Below are 17,667 nucleotides of genomic sequence, written 5' to 3' on the forward strand. Positions count from 1 at the left end.
CGAAAAATTGGCCAAACTGACAAAATAAGTTAAATAAGAAAAAAATTATGAAATTGCCATAAATGACAAAACATAACCAAAATTGGCAAAATTGACAAGTTGACAAAATTTACAAAAATGATAAAATTTACCAAATAGCGAATAATGGCAAATTTGAGAACATTGACAAAAATTAGTCAATTTATCATTAAATGACATGATTGAATTATGAAATTGACAATGTTGACAAAAATGGCAAATTAAATAAAATTTGCAAAATTGTCAAAATAACAAAATATACAAATTAGTAAAAAATTTACCAGAATTTAGCTTAGCTTAGCTTAGCTTGATTGACTACTCAAATCCACATTTAATCATTGAACCCGAAATGCTGGTAAAAAATTTACCAAAATTTACTAGAAAAAGATAGATCAGCCTGATTTATATTTATTTTTTGCAAAATCATAGCATCTGATGACTCTAAATTTCTGGTAATAGTAATTAATTTTTTGCAAATGATAGAGAATTAAATGAAGTTCATTTCATGGACCCCTAATATCAGTAACTTTCTTGCTATAAAATATTTCTGAAAATTTGACGGAAAATCTGTCAGTGTTGCTAGTTTGTTCTCATGAAAAAAGGAATGCTCAGTTTGGGACATTATAATTTTTTTCTCGCTACTCCTACCGCTTTGCCGTCTTGGGCAAAGCCAGGAAATTTTCCAGTAAGCTTTCATTTGCGTGGCGTGAGAACAAGATATTTGACAAAATCCAAAAAAGTGACATTCTGCGAACAAATTTTTGCGTTTTTCCATACACATTTTCAAATCAAGTACTTAGTACCCAGTAACCCAAGTACCTAAATCTCATTTTAAAGATCAGCAAAAAATTCTGTCTTTCGATTTGACCGAAAAGGATGCTCCTGATATTCAATTTTCTATATTTCGGAAGAACAGCAGTTAAAGTTAGAACAGCCATCCTTTTGGATTCCATACATTGCTCTATTAGCCATATATCCGTTTCGCGACCAAAGTTGCCGAAATCACAGAAAAATCTATAATTTCACGGTATTTTAAGGCAAATTTTTATCACAGATTCTGTGTCACAGAACACCGAATTTTTGAAATATTCACAGATTTCAAAGATTTTCTAAAATATGTACTTACTACCAAAATACCAAAATTTTAATGTCAACGTGAATATTGGGTTTTTAACATTGTTTTGGAAAAACATGATAAGATTGGTAAAACACGAAATTTTTTCGGCAACTTTGATCACAGGTAATTTTTTCGTTCACTAAATAATATACTAACATTCTAGTGGACGCGTATAACCCTTACTGCATTTATAATATTTTTCTCTTTGAATTAGTTTGGTATAGGTCTGCCAAAAATACCATTTAGAGAAAGCAAATCGGGAGCTGGAAGAGATGCATTTGATAGAAAAATTACGAAAATTGTCCAAAAAATGCATCGATTCACCCAGTTTACGGTAATCTAAATTCTATATAAAATCAGTTTGAACCAAAAATCATGCCTTTAATTCGAAGCGCTGTTTTATAAAAATGATGTCTACATATGTTTTGAAGATTCAATAATATAAATAGTTCTAGAAAACAAAGTTTTGTTTTCTTTACATAAACTCGATTTGGTCGCCGAAAGGTTAACTTTTGATGAATTGCAGTTTTAATCACTGTCACTAAGCCATCCACCCTTGATTTAGTAGCTGCTTAACAAAAACATTTCGGAGCAACTGAACTGGAACATTCAAAAAGTTCATTTTCACTGCATATAAAGATGGTGCAAAGGTCTCAATCCAGTACAATTCGTTCACTTTTGCCAAACTTCTTGTCACTATGGCAAAGTTCTACTGCGTTTTAATTTTATTTCTGTCGTTGCACTCGCCTTCTTTGGGAAATGGAAATTCGATTCAGGAGGATTTGAAATCGACCTTGGATGATTCCCGGATTGTTAACGGTGTTCCGGCGCAGCCTAACCAATTCCCCTACCAGGTGGTCATGATAATCTACATGGCCAATGGAGCTGCGTTGTGTGGAGGAAGCATCCTGAGCAATCAGTGGATTTTGACGGCTGGGCATTGCGTTGAAGGTGCCAAACGATTTTTAATCATCCTTGGGACTACTAAACTCTTCGACAGATCAGATCCTTCGCGAGTGGAAATCAACGCAACCGAATTCATTCGTCACGAAAAATATAACCCCAATACGATTGTCAATGACATTGCCGTCATTAAGCTGCCATCGCCAATAACCTTCACGGATTCGATTAAACCGGTTTCTATTCAACGGAAATCTACAATCATAGCTGGCAAAAAGGCCATTGTGAGCGGCTTTGGCATCACCAAGGATAACGGAAATGTTTCGGAAGTTTTGAATTACGCTACGATGAAAGTTCTGCTAAACGCGGAATGTTCTCTTTTCTATCCGACCTTAGTGAAAGCAACGAATGTTTGTGCCAGAGGTTATTTACTTGAATCAGCTTGTCACGGAGATTCTGGCGGACCGCTAGTTCTGGAATCAACCAAGGAGCAAATAGGACTGGTGAGCTTCGGACATGGTTTGGGGTGCGAGAAGGGGCTGCCGGTGGTGTACACATTGATTTCGGCCTATTCCAGTTGGATCAACCAGAAAACAGGCGTTTAGTATTGAAGTTGAAAAAACTAAAATCGTTGGTAGACGTTGACGTATAGAGTGATCGAAGCAAGCTAATTGGACAAAACCATTACTTGATACATATACATTAGATAAAAGAAAAATATGCTTATTATTAATTCACTTCTACACTATATAATACCAATGTGGTACAAAGAAGGTGATGAACAAACACGCACACTATTACAGAACTCGTTACTCAAAAAGTAAAAAGGTAAACAAAGCCTACGTCACTTGCCAGGATGTTTATGTATCCTAGGCGAGAATCGTAAACAGCAGTTGGAAATGATTTTTTTCTCTATAGTTTCCCCTGTTGGTTGTTTGTTTTAAAATGCAACTGACGACACAAATTTTCGTGGTTACAGTGTTTACAAAAAAAAACTTTTGCTAACACTTAGCACGGAATTTCCATCGCCACCTGATATGTGTAGGGGAGAGTGGGGTAACGTGGGCCATGGGGAAACGTGGGCCACTTTAAATATCTCAGCTGTGTGTTGAGATAAAAATCCCAATCCAACTGTCATCGTCGTCGCTTTGCGTAAGCATGTTTTTCTATATGTTGTTGACTTATGTACGTATCATATGCTTCTTTTATGAAACTAGCCTAAAACATGTACTTACATAATTAAACGAGCACCCACAAAATTCCATCCGTGCGAGACCTCAAGTACATAGTAAAAATATGCTCATACGCTTATGATCTTGGTTTTGTCATGTTCTTTCACGTGGAAAAGGAATTTTTGATGAAACATAAATAGGTCACACAAACGCAACCCATTTCCAAATCATTGCTTGTGGGGAATCGTGGGCCACATTTTGTGGGGTATCTTGGGCCACCTATATTTTAATGTTTTTTGACATGCTCAGAACTTACAATACGTTATTACTATTTGTAAAGTTTTCTTATGCCAAATGAAGAATTATGGAAAATGTTTTGTCCATCTTTTTTAATGTGGAAATCGCTTTAAAATAACTAAATGAATTATGAAATTTCAGTTTCGAGTCAACTCATAAAATTTGCACGTTATCTAGTCAATTTTGAAAGGGTGGCCCACAATTCCCCACGGTTTTTAAAAATAAAAAAAAAATAACTTTTTTAAAACAGTCAAAAGTCGGGAAATTTATGTATTTAAAAAATAACAAAAAAATGCCTTATGATACCTCGAAAATGTAGAAAACCTTTCCACTTATTTTTTTCATTTTATCTTTTCTTATAAAGAAGTTATTAAACAAAGAAAAAAAGTGGCCCATGATACCCCACTCTCCCCTATAGTTTATAGTTTTGTAATCAAAATGTAGGGTTTTTAATGCACTTCAAAGGAAAAATAAGAAAAAAAAATATTTCGATGTTTTTTTTGATAAAATTTCGAACTTTTCTTTTAGAACCACTCATTAAAGTTTGGACACCCTATTCACTGACCTCAACGGCCATTTTGTTCCACATTCTCTTCATCTCTGTTGCTTTCCGTGTCGTCCTACCATTCTGCTTCATCTTCTGCTTGACGATTGCCCAAAATTTTTCGATAGGGCGGAATTGAGGGCAGTTGGGTGGGTTGATGACCTTTTCGACAAAATCCACCCGTTGGCCGAATGCCACTGTAGTACCTCCTAGCTGTAGTGGCAGCATGCCAAATCTGGCGAAAACTTTACTGGTCTTTTGTGAGATCTAATGTACGAAAAAAAAAACGTTTTTAAGGCACTCCTCCTTGTACATTTCGGAGTCTATGGTCTTGTTTTTCACATAAGCCGGGGGGTTTCGTCCGCAGTTGCAAATACCTTGCCAGATAAAACACTTTCTTGCCAACTTATCGGCAAAAACGATTTTGAACTTGGCGGGGACATCACCCCGACCAGTGCAGCGCACCACTGCAGTGGCTTTATAAAACTTTTGGCCAGGAAGCTGCCCAAAATCCATCTTCACGTACGTTTCGTCATCCATGAGGATGCATCCGTCGTACTTCGTTGGAATCTTCTTGTATAACTTCCGGGCACGTCCTGTGGCTACTAAATTCTGCTTCAATGTCCGGTTTGGTTGCTTACTGGCCCGATAGGATCGTAGTCCTTCGCGGAGACTAATCCTTCTGACGGGGTGCCGGTCGACGTTGAATTTCTTGGCGATGTCGTAGTCCGACTACCCTGTGTTTACGTTGATCGTTCTCAACACCTTCAAATGAAGTTTCTGATTCTTAGGTCCACTATAACGCTTGGTATGAACCTGCCGGACGGTAATTGCTGATACATGTGGCATCACCTAATTTAAAAACGGGAACAACTTTTGCGATTTTTAAGATTTCCCGTTCCCGTTTCCAAAATATTATTGAAACACTCAGAAAGTATTCTTGTGAGACTAGACAAGGAACATGAATTTTCTAGAGCTAAACAAACAAAACTACAAAATTAAAACAAAAATCAAACGATTTGTAAACAACCGGTTACAGTGAAAATTTCGAGAAAGTCCGGCCCGGTACGGTTGCCCGGATATTGTGAAAAAAGTCCGGATATTGCCCGGATTTTTTCACAATTTTCACAAAAAAAAAAAACAAAACAAAATCTAAGTTTTTAGTAAGTTTTAGCAAAATCGATTAATGGTATGGAAATTGTCAACGGTTGTTTCAAATTATTTCGCTGATTTACTTTTATAAACCTTTAAATATTTAAGTGTTCCAAAAAGTTTTTGGAAGCCTGCAATTACATCAATAAAATATTGATTAATTTTTTTGCATTTTTTCTTTGTTTTTATACATAATAACACCTAAATTTTGCCCGGTTTTTGCCCTGTTTTTGGATTTGAAAAATTGAAATCCATGCCCGGATTTTGCCAGGTTTTTTTGAAAAAATGCCCGGAATTGCTAGGCCCGGATGGTAGTGGAAAAAATTCTGGCAACCTTATGGATGGAGCGGTTTCTTAGAATAGATTGTACATATGTGAAAAACAGTCTGGGGCGCTTGTACAAAACTTTGAGGCATCGATTCTGCATAGCTTGTAGTGGTTTGATGTCATTATTTCTTGCAGCTCCCCAAATTGAGACCATGTATTGTAACTCAGATTGTACAAATGCATGACACAAGCTTACTAGTTGTTTAGTAGGTACGAATTGCCATATCTTCCATATAATACTGTGTATGGCACTAAGGTCTTTTCTGAGACAACCGATATGTGTGTCCCATCTCAAGTGTTCATCGAAACGAAGACCCTGGTTTTTGAAGGTTTTCATCTGCTCTATGACAGTTGTATCAACTTGAAGCTGTCCATAATAGGAAAAGAGCCGAATGGCTGGGTGAAGATGACGTACTTGGTCTTATCTAGGTTAAGTGAAAGAAGGTTGACATCGAAGTAAGCTTTCAACTTTTCAAGATCCGTTGATATCTGGAGAATTATTGTCGTAACATCGGAGTGCTCGTATTACAACGATTATCGTCAGCAAACAGCCTAGGCTTACCATGCAAACGTAGTTTGTATAAATCGTTCACATATATAATGAAATGAAGAGGCCCCAGATTACTGCCCTGGGGAACTCCAACAGACAGGCCTCTGAGGTCACTAGATGACTGGCTTGTTTGCACGTACTGCTTTTGATTGGCAAAAAAACTGGCGAAAAGAGCATTCGCGTTGCTTCTGATTCCAAGATCACTCAGTTTCTGAAGCATAATGGTGTGGTCAATCGTATCAAAGGCTTTTTTTTAAGTCCAGTAACAAGACTCCTAACAATTTTCGATTATAAAGAGCTTCGTTTGATGGTATCGACAAACTCAGTTGCCGCTTTCAGAGTACTCGGTGCTTCAAAGATCTCAAGACCCGATCTGCCATTAGCTGTTCCAAAATCTTGCTGAAAACCGAAAGTATTTATATGGAATGGTAGTTGCTACAATCCGGTTTTTTTTGCCTGTTTTGAAAATAGGTATTAGTCGTGCTATCTTGAGGAACTCCCTAAATTATCCGTTTGAATACATTGGTTGAAAATTTCGCATATTAAAGTTGCGAAAATTATATGGTTGGTTTTTACAAACTGAGGTGGAATTCCATCTGATCCCGGGCTTTTTGATGGATCTATAGCTATAGCTTCCCAATTTTAATTATGACCTCGTGCTCAGTTCCTGGTCGAAGGGATATTGCTAGTGGTATGTTCTACACTACTCTGAATATTTCGAGGAATGCAGCTGCAAGTTGAGTTCGAATGCTACAAAAGTAATGGATGAACGCATCGGCAACTGCTTTCCCTTCCTCTGTCCCCCCTTATGGGTGGATTTCTGGAAAAGCCTTGTGAAGATGCTAGCTCCGGATCGTCAACAGTGGAGATCTTTTACCATGGCCCTATGCACCACAGGATTGGCGCAGGAACATTGAGTAAGTTATTATCAATTAATATGTCAGGGTTCGGCCAAAGGGTTCATTCATAATACCCGTTCACTGTTTTGTGCTATTGACGTTATTATACACCGGTTTAGATGTAAATTAGCACACGGGAGTTTATGGAGACTAGCAAAACATTCAAATTCACTTAGGCGACTCCTACGCAAAAATTGGCTCCGACATTCAGGACCTTGAGTGCATTATGGAACTGAGAGCTGTTTGTAGAATTTTGTGTCAACAACAACATGGTGATTGATGGATCGTCCTTACTTCATCGACCAGCACATAAGATCAAGAAAATCGAATTGAAAACATCTGCATTAGTCGAAAATGGAGAGAAAGGCTCCTTGATGTTAGCAACAAACGAAGCGCAGACATTGCATCTGACCCTTACCTCGTTCTTAGTGAGATACGACAAAGAGTTCCGCGTGTTTAACGGCGCGAAAAGAATGTGGAATGTCAACACGACGTTTAACAATCCAGAGGTGATAAGGGCAAACGTTAACAGCTTGAATCCCGAGCAATCGAACTACCGACAGATGGAACAGTCGAAGAACAGTAGTGTGTAATCACGAATGTCTTTTTAACGAAGAGCCATGGTATCTACTCTCGGTAAATTTTGTGGAAGAAGAAGTGAATGGGTGTCAGATGAAACTTGTAGGATGGTCGATGATCGGAGAAGTCGGTGTTGAGCAGGCATGTACCGGGTCAGCCAAAGCAGCCGCCCGCTTACGATATGCGGAGCTGGAAAAGGCAGTTAAACGAGCTTGTAGACGAGACAAGAGAGTCTGGATAAACTCCCTAGCCAAAGAGGGAGAAAGAGCCGCTGCCAATAGAGATATCATATTATTTAACGGTATCTCCCACAGTCTGGCGCAACACTAATAATGGAATCCCGCTGAAAGATTGAGCAGGTCATCTGTTGTTAGACCGAACAGATCAGCTTATAAGTTGTACTGAGCACTTCGAACACCTCCTCCGAGTCACGAATAGCGATGGTCAACAGGAGCCGCAGCTTGAACGCCAACAATAAGTCGCATTAATGGCGTCAAATCGGAATTCCATCTATTGCGGTGGAATGGCCAACGCGTCTTGCTAGGTTTTTCGTCAAGAAGATAGATCAACAACATAAAAAAGGATTAGCTACTCCTGGTTGTTAAGTACTGCCGAGAAAAATACACAGTATAATTTTTATATGCAAAACAAACTTTGTATTTCAAAAATCATCTACACAGATCACGATCATCTAATCCACGACACGTTTCACAGTCCAGTCTTCTTACGAATCCAGTCGGAAAATTCGGTAACGCGTGCGAACGCTCCCGGCAAACCACGCTCGCATCCGCTGATATGTCCGAAGCTGACAACACCGATCAGAACCTGATCCTTCTCCAGGACCAGAGGACCACCGGAATCTCCGTTGCATGGGGACTCCTTGTTACCTCCCTGGGCACAGATGGTTGTCTTCTTGATCACCAACGGGTTGTAAGTTTTGGAGCACTGACTGTTGCTGATGACCTTCAAGGTGGCGTACTGGAGCTTCGGTGCCACAGTTCCACCATTCTTTTGCAATCCCCATCCGCTGACTACGGCTTCGAATTCATTGTAGGAGTCTTTTCCGGAGGGCAGTGCAATCGGTTTGATCTGCTCGCTGAAGTCCACCGGTTGTGGCAGTTTAATGACGGCTACGTCATTGGTGGCGAACAGTGGGTTGTATTTTTCGTGACGGATGAATTCGGTTGCGGTGACAACTACTCGACCATCGTCGGTTCCATCCAGATCCACGGCACCAAGGGTCACTTCGAAGGAGCTAGCTTGTTCGACGCAGTGTCCGGCCGTCAGGACCCACTGATTGCTGATCAGACTTCCTCCGCACAGAGCACGACCCTGTGGAAGCTGAATCTTCAGCTGTGCTTGGTACGGAAATTGGCCGGCAGCTGCCGTTTGACCGTTGACAATACGGGACTGATTCGGATATGCGTAGGCCGCAGCCAATACGGCAGCTAGTACGAGTGTTAGACGATACATTTCGATTACAATACTGATATCGATTGAGCTGGAGCTGACCATTTTTATAGTGGACCACAAGACAGTGATGGTATCGGATTAGTAACAGATATCTCTCGCTTCTTGTTATCGGACACTTGAAATCAAGAGGGAAGTTGTTTTGATTCTTTGTAATAATTTCGAGCACTTTCGCTATCAGTCTGTCGAGGAATCACACTTTTCTTTAATGCTGTAATCTGAGCGACAATCGTTGCCTCTAGATAAGCTTCGAAATTATTACCCATGAGAAAAAGTTGAAATAATTTTAATTATTATTGAATGTACTTTGAACCTTAGTTTTAACAATAAGAAATTCTCTAGAATAAGATTCAAATGGGGTTAACATAAATCAACATTAATGAACTTAATAATAAAATGAGAAGAAATTAATTGAAATCAACAAAAATTCGAGTAAGACATGAGACATACTGTTTTTTTGTAACATCTTTATTTGAAACGGCTCATACCTTTAAGCTTTAAGGAGCGAAACTTTTTTTGTTTGTTTACAATTGTGTGCTTGAATCTAGTTCATCACTATTTATTAGAATAGAAAAGAATATAGATAGATAGGGAAATATGAAAATAAAAAGAATTTTAGATGAAGATCAATAGCTTTTAGAAAAAGGTACATTTCGAACATGTAGTCCAAATCTATCACGGCCAGCACATCTTTCGCTAGAACACAGGGTGGTTTTCCTCGGGCCCGACGGGCATAGACTCCCGTCGTTCTAGCGACAAGATGGACCTCACATGACCAAACAATATGCTTGATGTCATGGAAACCTTGGCCACAACCACACAAATTGCTGCCAGCAATGTCAAAACGATAGAGTACCGCGTATAAGAAATAATGATTGGACATGAGACGGGAAAATATACAAATGAAATCCCGACTCATGTTCAATCTATTAAACCAGGGTTTAAGGCAAACCTTTGGGATAATCGAGTGGAGCCACCGACCCAACTCATCCTCGTCCCATTTGCGCTGCCAGTTGACAAGAGAGTTTCTTCGAACCAAATAGTAAAATTCGTTGAAGGCGATTTCACGTTGATACGTGTCGCCTTCCATCGCCCCAACCTTTTCCAGAGAGTCTGCCTTCTCATTGCCCTCTATCGAACAATGCGAGGGAACCCAAACAAAGGTGATGGTAAAGAGACGTTTTGATAAAGCACTCAAATTATTCCGTATCTTCTCGAGGAAGTACGGCGAGTGCTTTTCCGGTTTTATCGAATGGATTGCTTCAACAGAGCTCAGACTATCCGTAACAATATAGTAGTGTCCAAAGCCCAGTGAATAGCTGCTAATTCCGCTACATATACAGAGCATGGTGACTGCAGTCTGTGAGAGGCGCTAGATATTTCGTTGAACACTCCAAATCCTGTTATTTCCTCTATAAGTAATCCATCGGTAAAGTACATTTTATCAGCATCGACGTGTCTATATTTAGCTTCGAAAATTCTTGGTATCAGAAGTGAACGATGCGAGGCCGGGATGCCACGAATTTCACATACTGTTTTGTTCACTTCAAACTAGTGAGATGAGGCAAAACAGATCCTTGTAGAGGGGCGGGAGTGTTCGTAAATGCGCATAACGGGTAATATGCGCATACAGCCGAGTGAGAAAACGACTGACAAATCAACATATCTATTCAGTCCAGTTTGAAGGAAATACGCTTTGATCACGTGGCATGAACAAATTTTAATGAAACACAAAAAAATTGCAAAATTCAAACAAGGATTTGTAACATTTTACTGTTATATATTGAACCTTGAAAATTACGTGCACAAAATCTTTAAACAAAATGTTTGTGATTTATTTTTTTATTTCTATAATTGTAATATTTGAATAAGAGACGGGTATTGAATGCCCATATCTGACAGGTTAGATGCCTCTTCTTAGAAGAAAAAAAAACAGGTGAACCATATAATATTTATGCTTTTATCATTGAAACCTTAAATTTAAGCCTTTATCATGGATGGCAAAACTCCTCAGATCGGCTTGTCCAGTGAAAGAGAGTGCTATTTTCTTCGGCTGCTCCCCCAAGCTGTGCGGGGAGAGATAAATCGCACTGAAAAGCATTCACAGAGAATTCCCTTCTCCGGACAAATCTATTGCGCATTGTGTTGAGAAGAAATCTGAGAGCTAACACAGTTTATTCTTGGTACGTTCACGAGAAAATACGCTGCTCTCCGAACCAAAGGTGCCAGAGATCTCCTGATTTAAAATAAGACGGGTAGTGTACAGCTTTACGATCCACAATGTAATGAACCTGCATGTATTGGGCAAAGCATTGCAGGCGGTGATGCCAACTGTTTTTCAGAAATGTCTGGAAGATTTAAAAAAAAAATGTCTGGAAAAGTCTGGATGGCTAACTTCATAGGAGACGACCCTTTTTTTTGGTCGCCAGATTGCAATATTGTGGTCTAGGGATCAATACTCATTTCTTGAAAATAATCAATGTCTGAGTCTATGTGAACGAAAGCTAAGACCCATTAAGCTGTCAAAATAAATTCTGTTTAGTCCAAGGTGTGTATATAAACAGGAGGTATTACCTAATATCGAATTCCCGATTCAGCCATTTTGGCTATGTAGGCTATGCAACTATGCGGAACTCATGAAGTTTGTTTACCACCAAACCACAGAAAAGCTGAGCAAAAAATAAACAAACTCATTGAGAGCCCCGCTCACTCCTCGCCTACTTACTGTGAAAGTCGGAGAACCTAGTGTATCAAAAGACCTTGGTTTAGTCTTATTTGCCGTTGGTAGTGTTCGTGATATAATGCTGGTTGTTTCAGGAAAACTTTTTAGTTTCGGGACAATCAACCTCAAAAACGACCATATTTGTCGACCGGCTGCCCGTTTTTTGTACCGAGCGTTTTTGAAGTTAATAGAGAATTCGTTTTCGTGTGGTGGTGCACCGGGGCACTACCGGTAGTGCACTTTTTGCTGTTTTCATGCTCGTTTTCAGGATGGGTAGTCCACTGGTAGTGCCCCATAAAGTGGACGGTGGAACACTCTTACCGTATTCGTTTTCACCACCCGAAAGTGTTGCACCATCCACGCTGAAAACGAGCATGAATCGAGTTTTGCACTCACCTTTGTAGGTGTGCGTGAAATCGGCAGTGTCAACAAAAAACATCAAGCTGTCAAAAATCCATTACAGCTGGTATTTGTTTTCGTTTAACTTCGAAAATTGAAATGAAATTTACTTTGGTTGATCATTGTCTTTTAAACAATATGAAAATTTTAGCATGAATTTATATATTATGTTGAATTGTTAAGATTTCAGATTAATTTTGCTTAGTAGATTCGCCTCTGGCTCTGATGAACTGCAATACCGGCTGATTCTGGGCGGTCTATGTTTGCTGCTGCTAGACTGCAGTTACCCCAGCTTGAAGGTTCCGGTATTTTGAAAGTTTATTTCTCGCAAATCTCATCTTCGTTCGAGTACCTATTTCCATTTAAGATTACAAAAAAAAAAAATTCTTGGAACTCGGATCGCGGAAGTCGGGGAAGAAAATTTTGCTAACAGACCGAAACGAACGAAATTCAAGCTCCCAATGCGGGTGTAGTATCGAACTACCGTTTTTGAAGGGCAACGGGTGGGAATCCGGGACTGGCGCAACCGAGCATCGTCACCCTGAGCCACAGCTCGAAGCTGGCTGGTAGCAGAGTAGCTTCGATGCAGCTGAACGCTTCTTGCTGTGAAGACCAACTTATAGGACCCTCCCGAACAAAAATACTTTTCGGTTTGGGCGATTCCACCAGATCTTTGGGTTGGCCTTTTTGCACTCTGATTTGCTGCTCTTTTTCGGCATCGCCTGGAACCGATTGCAGCAAGCCTTCTGGGCACATTTCTTCTTGGGAGCGTTGTTTGCTTTGGAACGTGCCATCCAGCTGAAATTCTCCGCCACTGTTGGAAACGGCACTGGTATTGAATCCGGAACAAGTTTCCGTTCTTCGGGATAACAAAGAGAGAAAAACAGCTCGAACACAATTTTTGCGGTATAGAAATAAACCAACCAGCTGATATTTGTTTACATCGGGAAGCACGTGTTGTCAAAATTTATGATAGTATTGGTGAGAGCGCAAGCAACACCAAATATTTTCAGAGTGTTCCACCGTCCACTTTATGGTGCATTACCAGTGGACTACTCATCGTGAAAACGAGCATGAAAACGATAAAAAGTGCACTACCGGTAGTGCACCGGTGCACCACCACTTGAAAACGAATTCTCTATCTGAAAATATTCGGTGTTGCTTGCGCTCTCACCAATACTATCATGAATTTTGACAGCACGTGCTTCCCGATGTAAACAAATATCAGCTGGTTGGTTTATTTCTATACCGTATAAATTGCGTTCGAGCTGTTTTTTCCTCTTTATTATCCCGAAGAACGGAAACTTGTTCCGGATTCAATACCAGTGCCGTTTCCAACAGAGGCGGAGAATTTCACCTGGATGGCACGTTCCAAAGCAAAAAACGCTTCCAAGAAGAAATGTGCCCTTGCTGCAATCAGTTCCAGGCGATGCCGAAAAAGAGCAGCAAATCCGAGTGCAAAAAGGCCAACCCAAAGATCTGGTGGAATCGCCAAAATAGAAAAGTTTTCTTGTTCGGGAGGGTCCTATAAGTTGGTCTCCACAGCAAGAAGCGTTCAGCTGCATCGAAGCTACTCTGCTTCGAGCTGTGCCTTAGGGTGACGATGCTCGGTTGCGCCAAGTCCCGGATTCCCACCCGTTGCCCTTCAAAAACGGTAGTTCGAGACTAAACCCGCATTGGGAGCTTGAATTTCGTTTCGGTTTGTTAGCAAAATTTTCTTCCCCGATTCATCTGAAAACGGAAATAGGTACTCGAGGTATTTGCGAGGAATAAACGTTCAAAATAACGGAACCTTCAAGCTGGGGTAACTGCAGTCTAGCAGCAGCAAACATAGACCACCCAGAATCAGCTGGTATTGCAGTTATCATCAGAGCCAGACACGAATCTACGAAGCAAAATAAATCTGAAATCTTCACAATTCAACATAGTATATAAATTCATGCTAAAATTTTCATATTATTTAAAAGATAATGATCAACTAAAGTAAATTTCATTTCAATTTTCGAAGTCAAACGAAAACAAATACCAGCTGTAATGGATTTTTGACAGCTTGATGTTTTCTGTTGACACTGCCGATTTCACGTACACCAACAAAGGTGGGTGCGAAACTCGATTCATGCTCGTTTTCAGCTTGGAAGGTGCAATACTTTCGGGTGGTGAAAACAAATACGGTATAATTGTCCCGTCTCATCTGTACACGCTCAGCAAGTGTGCGTAAGAAATGTCAAAAACAACTCTATTCTGCTTCACAGTAAATTCAGTTTTACCGTTATGAGCTATTATAACGGTTAACGGTAACACGGAGCTATTATAATATAAAAAAGTACTTGTAATAAAAGAGATTTGTTTGAATGTCACTGTTGCATCGACTAGAAGGGCCTCATCATGTTTAAACCAATATCAATTATCAATTCAACAAAATATCGTTAAAATTTAAGAGAAAAGGATTTTTTTAATATATTGCAAAATATTAGGGGAAATTGAGACAATTAGGACTTTATTACTTACTTACTTAATGATCCCGCGCCGATCCTCCGGTGCATAGGGCCGTGGTAAAAGACCTCCACTGTTGACGATCCGGAGCCAGCGTCTTCACCTGGTCCCAGTCAAGATTCTCGTCGACAGTTCGGATTTCAGCGGCTAGGCTTCGCCGCCACGAATTTCTGGGTCTGCCTCTTCTTCGATGACCTTCTGGATTCCAATCTAGCGCCTCTCTGCAAATCTCGTTTTCATCTCTTCGCAGCGTGTGCCCAATCCATCTCCACTTACGTTCCCGAATCTCGATTTCTAGCGCCCTTTGATGACACCGGCGATGTAGTTCCTCATTCGAGATCCAATTGCCAGGCCACCAAGCGCGGATGATATTCCGCAGGCAGCGGTTTACAAATACTTGCAGTTTTCGCGTCGTTACCGCATATGTGCACCAAGTTTCGCACCCGTACAGCAATACGGATTTGACGTTTGAGTTGAAGATTCGGATTTTCGTTCGTAGAGAGATCTGGCGTGACCGCCAGATGTTTCGGAGACTCGCAAACGCAAATCGGGCCTTTCTTATCCGGGTTTCGATGTCTTTTCTGGTACCACCATCAGGCGTTATCTGGCTACCAAGATACTGGAGGACTTTATTTATCAACAGAAATTAAGCCGTATCCATTGTTTTATTCAACAGCTAGGTTAAGCGGTATTCATTGTTTTATTCAAGAGCTAGGATTACACATATTTTAATGTTTTTGTACCTTTTCTGATGCATTCTCATTTGTTACTACGAATTTTTGGTTCATATTGTATGAGTTTATGAATGAATTTAGTGAAAATTGGATAAAATGAGACTTTCCTCGTCAACTCAGTGCTAAGCGGTGTTATGATAGGTCTTTCGACCCGAGTCGGTATGGAAAGTCTCGATCGCAGATTCAAATATTGTTTATGCTTAACTTATCAACAATATTTACAACACAACCAAGGGGTCCGTTACCACTGGCTTGGGACAGGTTTGAATCATCTCGATTCCTTTAAACTGTTCGAAACAAATAAAAAATTCTGGAAAGGTACCTTAGTACCTTACACATGATTCCATATTTACCGAGATACTCCGGCTGGCTTGAACCCACAATCCATTGTTCAGTTTTCAGCTCGTTTGATGCCCTGTCCTACGCCCACTAGTCCCCAATAATAGAGTTAAGCTATTTTGAATTCATAATCAACTAGCTGATCCCATACGAACTCCGTAACGCTTTCAACTTGGAATATTTATGTCATAAACAGTTTGTGTATGAATGTCAATTGCCAAGCATTTTCCAGATGCATTTCCGAATACATTGTTAAGCAGTAATTACAAAAATGTTGGACGGTCACTTTTTCTGTCATCTGCTACTTATTCGAAATCAGGAATTTGACCGTCCAAAAAAAAAACTCGTGTATGAATTTTCGTCTTGATGCTATACAAACTCACGTAATTATTGCAAAAAACAAATTCTACAGTTTGTTTTGATTAGGTCGTATGACCCGCTTGACGTATTTCGAGAAAATCACTGTTGAAGTTTTGATACACATTTTCAATTCTTATATTAAAAATATCGCTCTGAATTGTCTGAAAATTTCGTATGCGATGCAAAACAAGATGAGCAATACGCTCGTGTAATAAATACAAGTATAGATTTAATAGTTGCAGTAAACATGCACATACAATCTTTTGCATTATATATTTGGTTGAAACGTCGTTTTGCAGGTTGATAAATTTTCTCTCAAAACCTGATTTCATTTATCTGGAACTTTCCTGATTCCTGCTAACCTGCTTCAAGTACTAAAGTACCACGATTAATATTCTCATGGAGATCGGCACAATTACTGGCATGCGATTTGACGGAATTTTTTACTTTGCAATTTTAATGCACCTCAAAATAAAGCATTAACAAAAGAGGACTTACATTTGAACACTGGTATGTTATCAGGATCCCCGCGGGTGATATGCGCTCTACAGAATATCCGAATTGTGGACCGGGTAACTTATCCAGTGCCACTGTTATGAAAAAAAAAAATACGAAGTCGAAAATTGAACAGCCATGAAAGAAACGTTTGATGAACTTACCTAGCAACAATAACGAAGAACTTTAGCTCAAAACACTTTCACATATCATTTCCGTTCAAATTTCTCAATTTTTTTTTACACTCAGCGTTGTGCTTTCTTCAAAAATGCATAAAGCCGCAAAAGTTACCTTGTTGAAAAGTTATTTTTGCGACTTTTGGTTGCACGGCAATTCAATGCAGCACAAAACGTCGCTAAAACCAAATTGCACTCGAAAATTAGAAAGTCATTATACGTCTTAAATTCAAATCAATTTATTAAAGTTATTTATTGTTCGAATAAAACCAAATTTTCACCCAACACAGAACACATATTCATCAATCGTTTGCAGCCAACAACTTAATTTTGCTTACGTTGGTTCATACTACTTAATCAAAACAAACTCTAGAATTTAACAATCATTTCAAAAACAAATTTACCAGTTAATATGATCCCCTTTTTTGTTGTTTTACACAAATATTTAAATCATGAATCAATTGACCGTCCCAACTGAAAAAAAAAGTTTTTGTAATGATCATTCCAATGGAACAAAAGTTGCTATCTGCTCGGTGATTCAGTCAAACCAATTTGACGTTTCATCTGGGTATATCAAATAATTATTTGAAACAATTAACTTTTTCAATAGCAGTTGCATCCATGGCTGGGCCAGCGGTTGGCAGCTGTTTTCAGTATCTTTTTACGCGTCAAACGAAACAACATGTACTTAGATATTTTGTTTTCTTTTTATACCGTCAAACGGGGCATCATGCAACAGCAGGGTTAGATACAATATTTGTGTACCATAACACTTGAATTTTTATTCTTATATAATATAACAAAACAAAGCTATCATTCACTGATAACAAAATGATGATGACATAGTTTCTCACATAGTGAGGTAGTTTTTTCAAGTTTTTGATTCTCATAGGAAATTTAAAAAATTGAGTAAAAGATGTACAT

The 17,667-nt window shown here is 39.3% G+C and overlaps 2 protein-coding genes across 2 annotated transcripts; one reads left to right on the top strand and one right to left on the bottom strand.

Annotated features, from left to right (window-relative positions):
* Positions 1 to 1,795: 1,795 nt before the first annotated feature.
* LOC129757614 (brachyurin-like) lies at positions 1,796 to 3,096 on the top strand. The gene has a single exon (XM_055754889.1). The coding sequence runs from the start codon at positions 1,834 to 1,836 to the stop codon at positions 2,638 to 2,640; it is 807 nt and encodes a 268-aa protein (XP_055610864.1). The 5' UTR covers positions 1,796 to 1,833; the 3' UTR covers positions 2,641 to 3,096.
* Positions 3,097 to 8,185: 5,089 nt separating this feature from the next.
* On the bottom strand, positions 8,186 to 9,036 carry LOC129757616 (collagenase-like). Its single transcript, XM_055754892.1, has one exon. The coding sequence runs from the start codon at positions 9,026 to 9,028 to the stop codon at positions 8,264 to 8,266; it is 765 nt and encodes a 254-aa protein (XP_055610867.1). The 5' UTR covers positions 9,029 to 9,036; the 3' UTR covers positions 8,186 to 8,263.
* Between the last annotated feature and the right edge of the window lie 8,631 nt (positions 9,037 to 17,667).

Source organism: Uranotaenia lowii, chromosome 3 (genome assembly GCF_029784155.1).
Source record: "Uranotaenia lowii strain MFRU-FL chromosome 3, ASM2978415v1, whole genome shotgun sequence".
In the NCBI taxonomy this organism is placed as follows: Eukaryota; Metazoa; Arthropoda; class Insecta; order Diptera; family Culicidae; genus Uranotaenia; species Uranotaenia lowii.